Genomic DNA, 12,107 nt, shown 5'->3' on the forward strand with positions numbered 1-12,107 from the left:
ATGCATTGCCGCTAATTCATTATGCAACATTATTATACCTATTAAATGAACCAATCAGATTGCATGCAGGTTTCTATAGCATCACACAACTACAGCTATAATTTATAGTGTTACAATAATTATAATTATACGTCTTGCGCATTTCTTATTCAGCTATATATATCGGCATTTATTTGAGAAAGGCATGCATGCATGCATGCACTTATAATTATTATATATATAGTGGGTAATTTTTGTTGGTGAACACTTTCGTATGAACTATTATACCCTTTAATAATAATCATTCGTACAGCTCAGGATAGTGACATTAAATATAATAAATTATTTTCAATTTTCGTATGATTTAATATAATTTTTATATTATTGCATTAGCCTCGATTCCAGGCCGCACTTCACTCAGGGAAGTGGGCCTGGTATCGACTGCTTGCACGTGCGCTAATATCCCCCCGGTATATCTGGGGGCTTTGGATAACATCGTATATGCTCAGTAAAACTATGACGTCACAACGAACGGAAGTGGATTGAAGGAAATAGATAGAAGTTCAATTGAAGGTTTCTAGCCCATCGGATATAGCATTCTCTGATAGCTACCATTAGCCTGCTATATGTTAACAAAAGACTCAAAGCCTGCAACGTACAGTGTGGATGACGATCGTCTGAACGGAGTGAAAGCTGACAAGAGCCTATATGGACAGGCCACGCCCATTTAACACTAACTTTGGTGAAAGTCTTCTATACTACTGCTATACTGATTCTATCAGAAGAAAATAGCTGTACAACAAACCTACACAGGTCTGTCTCTATCCGACTAGAAAAACATTTGCAATGTGAAAAATTGCTAGGATTGGCCAGGGGAACCACAAAAAAGCGTGGGAACAAGAAATCAGACAAGAGCATAACACAACCTACCGTTTCTTCTGTAGGGGGATATGCTGACAGTCACATAGTAATTATGTAAGGACAATAACTAAACAATAAAACCCCCAAAGTTGGAGTTGCAAAACGCTTGTATGTCCATGCAGCAATTATTTCTGCTGAGTCACTTGTGCACAGCTCAGTAAATGAAGCAAAATGCCACACCCTCTTTCTGTATTTCTCTGGCCGGGGATTTCCCCTACTAATTAGCTATAATTATTTGAGTGGGTGTTGAATTGGCCGCCCTCTTGTTTAATCATGCAGTACCAGCAAAATGTACAAAACTGTAAAAACGCAAACAAATCTACCTGTGAAAAGAATTATGTCACCTTAAGGTACATTATACACAATAGCACATTAATGGTGGTGACCTAGGTAACGTGTTTGATGACTAGTCTAGTAACTACATCAGTAGTGAGCAGCTCTTGAAATCCTCGAGCTCTTTGAGAGGCATCCAGTTTAGCCCCTCATACCTGCAGTGGGAAAACAAGAGTATCAAGTGGAATATTATACTCCTGTGTGTGTGTGTGTGTGTGTGTGGGCATATGTGTGTGTGTGTGTGGGTGGTATGTGTGGGTGTGAGTGTGTGGATAAAAATATAAGGTGTTACTAGCTCAAACGGAATGCTCACTTAAATATACAGTCGACCTCAAAGTCTCCATAGCATGTGTTTGGACTTGTGTTAGCAGGCCACCCTCTATAATACAGCCAGGTTAATGGGCCTCAAAGTCTCCATAGCATGTGTTTGGACCTGTGTTAGCAGACCACCCTCTATAATACAGCCAGGTTAATGGGCCTCAAAGTCTCCATAGCATGTGTTTGGACCTGTGTTAGCAGGCCACCCTCTATAATACAGCCAGGTTAATGGGCCTCAAAGTCTCCATAGCATGTGTTTGGACCTGTGTTAGCAGACCACCCTCTATAATACAGCCAGGTTAATGGGCCTCAAAGTCTCCATAGCATGTGTTTGGACCTGTGTTAGCAGACCACCCTCTATAATACAGCCAGGTTAATGGACCTCAAAGTCTCCATAGCATGTTTATTACAGGTGCACTATAACTACAGTGTACACAGTGGGACCACAATAGACTCCGTTTGTCTAATTTGGCCGGAAGATAGGACTTAATTTATGCTGTATATAAAATTATGGTACAAGTATGCCAGGGACTAACTTGTACATGGAAAATGGCATATCGGATAGAAGCGCTTTTTAACAATTAAGGGTATATGAAATTTTTTATTTCAGGAAAGCATGACGACGTTATGACAAAATTATTAATGATCCTAGTAGCGTGCAGTCATCCATGTGCTCATGTGAACAGTATGAAACACTGACTCTGACCACGACCATACTAACACTGAGGGTTCTGCACTTTAGTGCTCTAGTAATGTACTCACACAGACATTAGTGACATGGTTGGTGGTTCCTGTGATCCTGGACACCACCTCACACACTTGCCAAATACTGGGACACAGCTCAGGGTCAGAGGTCAACAGATGATGCCTACAAAGGGGACAATAATAATATACGTATCATTATAATAATAGAGCAATACACTTGAGGCTGGCAGAATATCATATAGCTAGTGTGTGTTCTCAAAGATAGCTCTGAAAACAGGTTCATTTCACAAAGAAAAAACTCACTATCAATAGTCTTTATAATTATAGGCTTAAAGTTAACATAATTATGCGTAAACCTGGCTACATTTCACTAGGGTGTGTGTGTGTGGGTGTGGTCTCACCTCTCAAGTTGTGCAGGTTTTGTGTGTAGGGAGAGTCCTCAGGAATGCTGTACTGAGCACTGACTATGGCTAGAGGGTTGTCACCAAATGGAGTATCCATGAAGCACAGCTTGAACAGTATAGTACGCCCAGTTCCTGTGTGTGGGCGGGTGTGTGATGTGTGAGGGTGTGATGATATGGGTATTATTAGATTCGTCTCTTTGAGAGCTTTCGAATGAGTACCACTATACAAACGTGTTTATACTTAACATGGTTCAATGAAATTGGTTAAGTGCATACCACCACTCACTCCACAGACTTGATGACTAGACAGCCCACATTCACTACAATTGAAATGCAAACCTTATTAGTCCACCACGTATAGCTACAGTGCACACAGTGGGGACCACACTATAAGCTCTGTACACTAGCTATAGTGCACACAGTGGGATCACATATAAAAAGCAATTTATGGACATTTTGCCAGGTGGTCAGAGGTGTCACATTCCACCTTTTCACAGTAAACAAAGCAAAGATCCTCCACTTTTTCTATATTGAGCTTTGGGAGGGAAAGTACAATTATCAGTAATCACAACATTCGAAATGTAAACCTTATTAGTCCACCACGTATAGCTACTGTGCACACAGTGGGACCACACTATAAGCTCTGTACACTAGCTATAGTGCACACAGTGGGACCACACTATAGGCTCTGTACACTAGCTATAGTGCACACAGTGGGACCACACTATAAGCTCTGTACACTAGCTATAGTGTACACAGTGGGACCACACTATAGGCTCTGTACACTAGCTACAGTGGGACCACACTATAGGCTCTGTACACTAGCTACAGTTCACACAGTGGGACCACACTATAAGCTCTGTACACTAGCTATAGTGCACACGTGGGACCACACTATAGGCTCTGTACACTAGCTACAGTGTACACAGTGGGACCACACTATAGGCTCTGTACACTAGCTACAGTGCACACAGTGGGACGACACTATAGGCTCTGTACACTAGCTACAGTGCACACAGTGGGACCACACTATAGGCTCTGTACACTAGCTACAGTGCACACAGTGGGACCACACATAAAGAGCAATTTATGGAAATTTCGCCCCTTTCAGCCTTGTTTCTCAGTAAACATAATCATTGCTCAGATCCTCCCCCTTTTCAGAGAGGTGTCACATTCCGCCCCTTTCACAGTAAACAAAGCAAAGATCCTCCCCTTTTTCTATATTGAATGTGGAATGCTTTGGGAAAGTACAATTATCAGTAATTAGCTACAATAAGCTGTCAAGCTATTTGGTAGAATGTCATTGAAAGGTCATAATTAGTGAAAGGTCCGACCTCCGATAGTACTACCACATGTCCATACATGCATGGATAAATAATTATACCATACTGTGTAGTTTAAAATACTATGATATTGAAAAAAAAGTGAAATCTCTGAGCCCATGCAAACTCAGCTAGCGTATGGTTGCTCAATATTGACCTCCCTCCACCAATAAGGTCTAACACATGGGCTAGTCTCGCGAGCAGACGTGGGAGGGAGGGAACGTCTGGTCACTATTGCAGCAATTCCGTGGACCCCTGCCAGAATGTTGGCAGTGCCAATCAGATTTGTCCACGTCATAGTGGGCGGTAACACCCCGTATATTTTCCTATTATAGAACGTGAAAAGAAGGATTATTGACTCTAGCAAAGGCTAATTTTAGTATTGAACTATACCTGGCTGTGAAGGAACTTGGTTACAAGGAGCTCACACCAAGCAAGAGCTAGCTATAGCTGCGAATGAAAATATTTGTCTACATGTGAATTAACAAATATCTTGCACGTGACTACATTCCTCAGTGCCATGGAATTGCTGCAGTAGATACCAAACGTTCCCTCTAGGACAAGTCTGCTCGCGAGACTATACACACAGGTCTAAGGCATGCAATACTGATATTAATTATGAACAAAAACAGTGGAACCTCGATCATAATTATTATTAGGAGGCTACAACAGGTACCGTCTCTACAAAGCATCTCCCCTCACCTCCATCCTTTCATGCATTCATCCATTCTTATCCTATAGCACAGCCACTGTACTGGCATATGCTGGCAGCAGATCACATTCACGGTGAGTAGGTAATGGTCTTCATTACTGCTTTCCCTAAAGACACTAACTCTAACAAGACGCTGCAACTGAAGTGATCCCATACCAGCTACAATGGAAAAGATGTCTAGAAGAAAACTAAAATAATTCCTATATTCAATTGCACACACAAAATAAAATAAATAACAAGAGCAAGTAAACAAACTTAGAAGTAGATATATCCAGGCCATTGTCCTAAGTGTCTAAGTGTTGGTAGTGTATGATGGTCTTGACTGATCCATGACCTCCAGTCCTGCATGAGGAGGGAGGGAGACACAAGAGTCAGCAACTAGCAAACCAAGTGCACACTGACAGTTAATATACAATACCAGTTGACATTATGTATTGTTGTACTCAGTACAATTTACTATTGAATGGCACAACTGACGAGCAAGCTCACAAAGTTAATGGTCAAAGTGACGATTCACTAGGTAACTCACTGGTATGCTCCACACAGGTCTTGTGAATGCTGCGAACTGCCTCTCCGTCCTCAATCTTTGCAGCAATTTCCACTAATCGACCGTAAGTAGCCGTTGAATTCGATGGATTGATTTCGAAAATATTTTTACTCTTCCACTTCTTTAGAGCGGCGTGAAATCTCCCTGGGATATTAACAATGGTCAGATCGATAGCACCAATCTCAGCATCACTGAGGCCCAGCCTGTGCTTGTATCTGTCATAGCCAGCAATCTCGGTAGACAACTGGAGTAGAGCTTCATCCGAGCACTCTTGACTCAACTGAGCTGCGGTCGCTATCACTATTGTCTCATATGGTTGAACTGTAGAGATCAAACATGACATGCAACGCACGTAGTAGCATAATGAATACTCTGAAATGTACACCATGCAAATACTCGTCACATGATACACACATGTATGTACACACAATACATTGAAAGCTAGTCGAACTATAATTATATATAATACTAAAGATGGCTTCAATTTTTATAATGATGTGATAATAACTACAGTGCATGATCACATTCCCATGCAAGTGGTTCCTTCACAATCATGTGAACAAATGCTAGGATTGGGCAGGGAAGGGCCAAATAGTGTGGAAACAAGCAAGTATAATTATACTGGGAACGAGGCTAGCTGCTGTATAGAATTATAAGCTTCCTTACTCTAGTTAAAAGTCACACGTACATGCCCAGGGAGATGACTTCTTACTCAGCTACGCATGCGTTTAGTCATAATGACGTTAAGAAATGCAAAATTAAGTAGTTGTCAAGTGCCTCCTAAGAATCCTCAGGTATACATACACACACCTTTGCCATGTGTCCTGTTCACTGTAACTGATTGGTCGATCCCATTGTGTGCTTCTGGAAATGTGGTCTACATAGAAGGTACGTCCATTAGCAGCCTGTCTCTTTTCCCAAGCTTTATAGACATTGGTCTATGCAATGAAAGGTGGCACTAGAGTCAGGTTAGTTATAGTCTACATGTTCACTCACTCTGAGGCTGAGTCTTGTCTTGCCATTGAAGGTTTGTTCAAACACACAACAATGTGCCCCTTACAAAAAAAGCAAACTGCAACATCCTCTTCCTGTAATTTCAAGGGGCTTTCCCAGGGACTTCCCCTACTAAAACTCTACTTTCAAGACTGCAACATGCATGAGTCCCAGGCCAGTGCATGAAGGCTGGATGAAGGTTGCCTGCAGTGTCAATAATTATGCGGAGTGTATACAAACCATAGGTAGAGTAAGTAACCTATCTTCGCCAGATATGATACCTATAATCGGCGGCTATTGCTCGAAGCACAAGACGATTTTGCACAAAACTAACTACATGGACCTACAGATGAGTAAGAAAGTAACAGCTCCCAAAAATTTGGAAAGAATAACTCGCTTGCGGACGGAGTGGTGGTCATGAGAAGTGAGCTGCCGAATTGATCAATTGTCGTCAGTGAGACATTTATCTTCGTCTTTGCACGCTTACTAAGTACTGAAACTACCAACACTAAACAATGCTTCTTGGCACAACTCTAACTAGTGAGCACTACTTACAGGCAAAGCAGTGTTAGCTGGCAGATCGAGCCCCACCCAGCTAGGCATGACGAATATTTTGCAAAAAATAATGCTGATTCAGCAACAATTGTGCACAGTCAGCAATAATTAAGGGATTAGCCTCGATTACAGGCCGCACTGAAGATTATGTGCATAATTATTGCTGAATCAGCATTATTTTTTGCAACATTTTCGTCATGCCTAGCTGGGTGGGGCTCGATCTGCAGCTAACCGCTGCTTTGCCTGCAAGTAGTGCTCACTAGTTAGAGTTGTGCCAAGAAGTATTGTTTAGTGCTGGTAGTTTCAGTACTTAGTAAGCGTGCAAAGACGAAGATAAATGTCTCACTGACGACAATTGATCAATTCGGCAGCTCACTTCTCATGACCACCACTCCGTCCGCAAGCGAGTTATTCTTTCCAAATTTTTGAGAGCTGTTACTTTCTTACTCATCTGTAGGTCCATGCTTCGAGCAATAGCCGCCGATTATAGGTATCTGGCGAAGATAGGTTACTTACTCTACTGCCAAATGTATAAATTATGACTTTGTAAGTGTTAATAAATAATTATTGTAACTATTGCTTACGAACAATTCATATATAGGCTTAGGCCTCTCCAAGTGACACTCTGGTTTCTGGTCCTGAAGTTTTTCTCACACTATTTTGTACCGCATGGACCATTCTGCGCATGTGTAGTAGAAATAATGAGATAGAAATCCAATAATGAGATAGAAATCCAAGAATAAAATCTGATGCAGGCGGTGGACCAGAAACCAGAGTTTCACTTGGAGTGGCCTTATATAGAGCGAGCTATACACTGTAAAAATGATGTGTGGTTTTGACGCAAGTGCGTGGCAACTATCAGGAAAAAACGTACGTTTGCCACAATAGCCATGCACTCTGCGTGAAAACCACACATCATTTTTTACAGTGTAGGCAACCTATTAATATGTGATTAGCCTCCTCCACAAAGTTAGCCCATGCACTGCATGTAGACGTGTTGTAGCCATTTCTTTGCTCATGTCTGTATATACGACGTGTTCAACATTATTTTGTTACCCAGGTTTAATCACTGCCTCATGAATGGAGGTGTCAAGCACACACAGGTGCGTGTGCACACATGTCTCACTATGGTGACTAGTGTAATGATGCTCATCAATACATCTCCCTCCTCCCACAGTGCCCCAACATCTCTGTGTGTGCTATTGTATCCTTCACCCTGCCTGCATGGTGTCTACTCCTAGACTGAGTGAATGGAGGTGTCAGGCACACACAGGTGCATGTGTCAGAGAGTGGGTGTCAGGAGATGCTATCACATGACCTACACCATTCTGAGCTGTACCAATATTGTTGGTGGTTCATACGATAATTACCAGCTAATAATTGCCTATTCAATTGTTCTGTTTCAGAGGATTTACAAAATCTATAGTGAAGCTCGCTTGTAAGCACAACTTTTGAGTATCTAATTTCAACCCACCCCCTCCAGGAGTATTGACGTGACTCCCTCCAGGCCCGGTGAAATGGACCTATCGTCTCTCTATTATATATAGCATATGCAGCAGCAAAGTACAACATATCAGTCAGCAAGAAACCACCTCACCCCAGCAAGGTGTGTGTGTGTACATTTTTACATATCTGTAGCCAACATTTCTAGTAGCTATGCTCTATAATTATAATTATTGTCTATAATAATTGTACCCTCCCTCGATCTACACACACACACACGCACACACACACACACACACACACACACACACACAACCATGGCCCGGCCATACAAATTTCTCTCTTAGTAATAATTTGCTCTGTGTTGTAGACCTAGCAAGGTGTCAGAGTTTTTAAATTCCCTGTTAGTATTGTAAGATTGCGGAACCTAGTGGATTGTTGTTGTGGTTTTAGCTGTGTTCTCATCATACTAGTACATTTCAGGAGAGGGGGGATTTTCCCCTGTATGACCCCCTGCCTAACCTCTGCACACACACACACACACAAAGTCCTTGTCTTTCCCACTATCACATGTGTGTCAAATGTACTTGGACAACTGCCTAGGAAAATTGCAATCTCATGCAGACACTGGAATTACATTATGTGAGATTATGAACAGTACTTGACTAATGCAATTAGTGGTAATGGTTGGTTTCTCCAGCTTTGTGTACACACTATACACACTAGTGAGGTCAGTAGCATTTCTGCTCTTTGTTTTAACTAATCGGATGGAGTGACATTGGTTGTGTATGCCAGTCAGCTAGAGTAATGGTTCATGTTCAGAGTACATATCCTCCACTGTATATATAATTATAACTGTGTTCACACCTCTGCATGCCTATATAGATCTATAGTTTATAATTAGAGTTCCTTCTGTCGGTACTAGATCAATTTCACAAAGCAGTGCATGGTTGTATACTATTATTATAGCTAGGATTGAATTACCCACACAAATGGACTACTTATTTTAGGGCCTATATACATACCATCATCTCAGATATATCTGCCCCCCCCTGCAGTTTTTTTCTAGAACTCAGCCAATTTGGTATAGCTTTTCTTTGTGGCCCGTAATTAATTTGCGTGTTGCAGTAAATTCCCACTCTCAATCTGTCATCACTCACTCCCCCACAATCTCGGTCACTTAGAGTGTGTGTGTGTGTGTGTGTGTGGGTGGATGTGGGTGTGTGTATGTATGTAACTGTACAAATATTATTATGCTCTGAAATTTTCGTGTACCATTATTATTGTAAATACGACTACTTTCTCTATAGGCACGCTGTTTCTAATCATGGACACTCTGATGGGACAAGTTGAAGACATTGTCAAGAAGTAAACACAAGCAAGCCCGTTACCAAGGAAACATGACAACATTGATTACCATGGAAACCAGACAATGTTTAGCCCATGTAGTCATAAAAATTAATTGTTGTATTATTTCTACTGCTATAATTATGACATAATTATTATTATTACGATAAAAGTTGGTAAAGATCATTAACTAAGCAATCCACTAAGAGTATAATACCCCTAAACCTTAAAGTCCCGATTTACTGGCCACACCCTTAACCACTAGGCCACACCTATTCTTCACCAATCTGTGTATTATCAGGAGCCCATAAAATATTTTTTATGAGCTCTCTTATTATGAGCATTGATATAATAAATATTATATTCCCTCTAGATCTGGCATGCGCAATTGAAGTGTTGTTGCAGAGTAATAAGCTTAATCAACTTACTGGGTAAGTTAGAGATTGCACAAAACACGTGTAAGAGTAAAACTAGAAATTACACTTAAATAGAACGTAACATAATCTAGAACATTCCATACAAGTGTCCATACAACTATATAAATATAAGTGTCCATGTATTCTAACAATTGTGTCGACAGACATTGACTCAACAAAGCATTCACATCAGGTATAATTACCGTACGGGTGGGTAGAGTGGTAGTAGTGACCGCAAAAACATTTATACAGAACAAAATAATTAAACATAAATGCCAGTATATATAGTCATAGTTTATAATGGCTAGAGGATATTGTCAGGCTAGAGTCACTTGCAATCTTCCCTTGAGGTCTTCAGCAATGTCAGCTCTACTGATAACGGGAGACTCTAGAGCTGTCAACAAGTCCTCCAGTTGTGGACCGCCTTGCAACCACTCAACGAGCATGTCTGTGAAACACTTGGTGACACTGTTGGGTTTTCTGGCATTCTCCTCAGCTATTCCCTGCAGTGTACATTATTATTATTAATGGCACTATCCAAGTTCTACAGTATATCGGATGAAATTATGAATCATGTTAAGTTAATTGTTGAAAGGAATTTAGTTACCAACCAATTGCCACCCACCCAACTAAAGAAACAAACCTACTAAAAATAAGTGCGTTTGCACATCAGGATATGCCCTTGTTATGTAATTATCGATAAGGTGAATAGTGCGCAGTTAACAAAACGTGCAGTACTGCTTGCTGGCACATTCCTTAACGGATGATGCCTGACTGTATGAGCACAGGGCTATTAGTACACAGTCATCTACTGCTATACAGTGTTAAGTATACACACAGCAGAGCACTCACATCTAGTGTCCCCTCATTGACACCCAACTGCTCTCCCAGAGAACGCCATGTCCCCCTCACCTCCCAGGCAGCTGTCCTCACTACCCTCAAATGATGATCCACACTCAGTCCCTCTGGAAGGAACACACAATCAAGACAACAACATAACACTGTCATTATTCCTAAGCAATGCCTACTAACTAAAACACACATTACTGAAGGAAACTCTGTATTGTACAGCTACATAATTATTCGCTTCTGTTAATTAAATCAAGATTAATGGCTTACCACCGTGAGTGAGATGACAAATAACAGGAGAGATGTCGCTGGTAGCTTTAGTCTGTAAAGAGAAATCAAATATCGTATTACTAGAATGTTTTGCGAGCATCAAACATTTGCGATGGTTGATCAATTCGCAACAATACAATTCGCAAAACCTAAATTATTACTAGGAAATACACTTGCCAGAACGCAATAGCTAGATGGCAAAGGGTCAAATTTTCTGCTGATTTGGCTCATTCGCAAAGGTTTTTCACCGGCAAAATATTCTAGTAACACAGTATTAGCTACTTGTGTTAATTATTGTAGAACAAGTTCAGAATCTGTATAGAGACTTGTATATTTTAGTTGCCAACCTTAATGGTTGTTGCAATGTCCCCACGAGCAATGGCGGGAGACTCTAGTGCTCTAACAAGGGCAGACCAGGAGGGGGGAGGAGAGGAGCGCTTCACCCAGTGTGTCAGCATGGCCTCAAAGCACGGCTCAACCCAGCGATAGTGCTTCTCAAGACTCTGTATCAGTACGCACAGTGAAACACAGTATTAAATACTTAGTAAGAGCTCAACATTACGTTGCTATAGTAACCTGTTAAATAGGTTGTTACTTCATACAAGACCACAAATATGCAGAGTCAGCATTGCTAGAGATACCTCATTCTAAGAATGCTTACAATTGGAACGCTCACTATTCAACCATTAAATAACAGTAGCAGTCAATTAAATAGTGCACACATAGAGTAAGTAACCCATCTTCGCCAGGCACCTATAATCGGCGGCTATTGCACGAAGCACAAGACAATTTTGCACAAAACTAACTACATGGATCTACAGATGGGTAAGAAAGTAACAGCTCCCCAAAATTTGGAAAGAATAACTTGCTTGCGGACGGAATGGTGGTCATGAGAAGTGAGCTGCCGAATGTATCGATAATCGTCAGTGAGACACTTATCTCCGTCTTTGCACGCTTACCAAGCACTGAAACTACCAACACTAAACAATGCTT

General features: G+C 41.1%; 1 protein-coding gene and 2 long non-coding RNA genes across 7 annotated transcripts; 1 reads left to right on the forward strand and 2 right to left on the reverse strand.

The window, feature by feature from the left end:
- Positions 1–1,135: 1,135 nt before the first annotated feature.
- On the reverse strand, positions 1,136–6,378 carry LOC135333130 (uncharacterized). 3 transcript variants are annotated; one of them, XR_010393758.1, is made up of 9 exons: positions 6,238–6,378; positions 6,052–6,179; positions 5,224–5,562; positions 4,685–5,036; positions 4,376–4,432; positions 4,140–4,308; positions 2,658–2,792; positions 2,314–2,419; positions 1,140–1,388 (listed from the first exon to the last, which is right to left on the reverse strand). It is a non-coding gene; the product is annotated as an uncharacterized LOC135333130 (long non-coding RNA). The 3 variants fall into 3 exon arrangements; XR_010393757.1 differs by having other exon boundaries at positions 1,136–1,388; positions 2,658–4,308; XR_010393759.1 differs by lacking the exons at positions 4,140–4,308; positions 4,376–4,432 and having other exon boundaries at positions 1,142–1,388.
- On the forward strand, positions 6,361–9,751 carry LOC135333178 (uncharacterized). 3 transcript variants are annotated; one of them, XR_010393771.1, is made up of 6 exons: positions 7,014–7,335; positions 7,850–7,892; positions 7,967–8,227; positions 8,273–8,395; positions 8,781–8,874; positions 9,543–9,751. It is a non-coding gene; the product is annotated as an uncharacterized LOC135333178 (long non-coding RNA). The 3 variants fall into 3 exon arrangements; XR_010393770.1 differs by lacking the exon at positions 7,014–7,335 and adding an exon at positions 6,361–6,479 and having other exon boundaries at positions 7,967–8,395; XR_010393769.1 differs by having other exon boundaries at positions 7,967–8,395.
- A 224-nt stretch (positions 9,752–9,975) lies between these two features.
- On the reverse strand, positions 9,976–12,107 carry LOC135341487 (uncharacterized). Its single transcript, XM_064538096.1, has 5 exons — positions 11,984–12,107; positions 11,462–11,617; positions 11,115–11,166; positions 10,848–10,960; positions 9,976–10,498 (listed from the first exon to the last, which is right to left on the reverse strand). Exons 2-5 carry the CDS (start codon positions 11,570–11,572, stop codon positions 10,313–10,315), a joined length of 462 nt encoding a protein of 153 aa, XP_064394166.1. The 5' UTR covers positions 11,573–11,617; positions 11,984–12,107; the 3' UTR covers positions 9,976–10,312.

This window comes from Halichondria panicea, chromosome 1 (assembly GCF_963675165.1).
Source record: "Halichondria panicea chromosome 1, odHalPani1.1, whole genome shotgun sequence".
NCBI lineage: Eukaryota > Metazoa > Porifera > Demospongiae > Suberitida > Halichondriidae > Halichondria > Halichondria panicea.

Bases quoted from the DNA above. Each gene is read 5' to 3' on its own strand.
- LOC135341487 (XM_064538096.1), bottom strand. From the start codon at position 11,572: ATGCTGACACACTGGGTGAAGCGCTCCTCTCCTCCCCCCTCCTGGTCT. The intron at 10,961-11,114 runs GTAAGCCATTAA...TGTTCCTTCCAG, and splicing joins TTGTCATCTCACTCACGGTG to AGGGACTGAGTGTGGATCAT. The intron at 10,499-10,847 runs GTGAGTGCTCTG...TGTACACTGCAG, and splicing joins TCAATGAGGGGACACTAGAT to GGAATAGCTGAGGAGAATGC.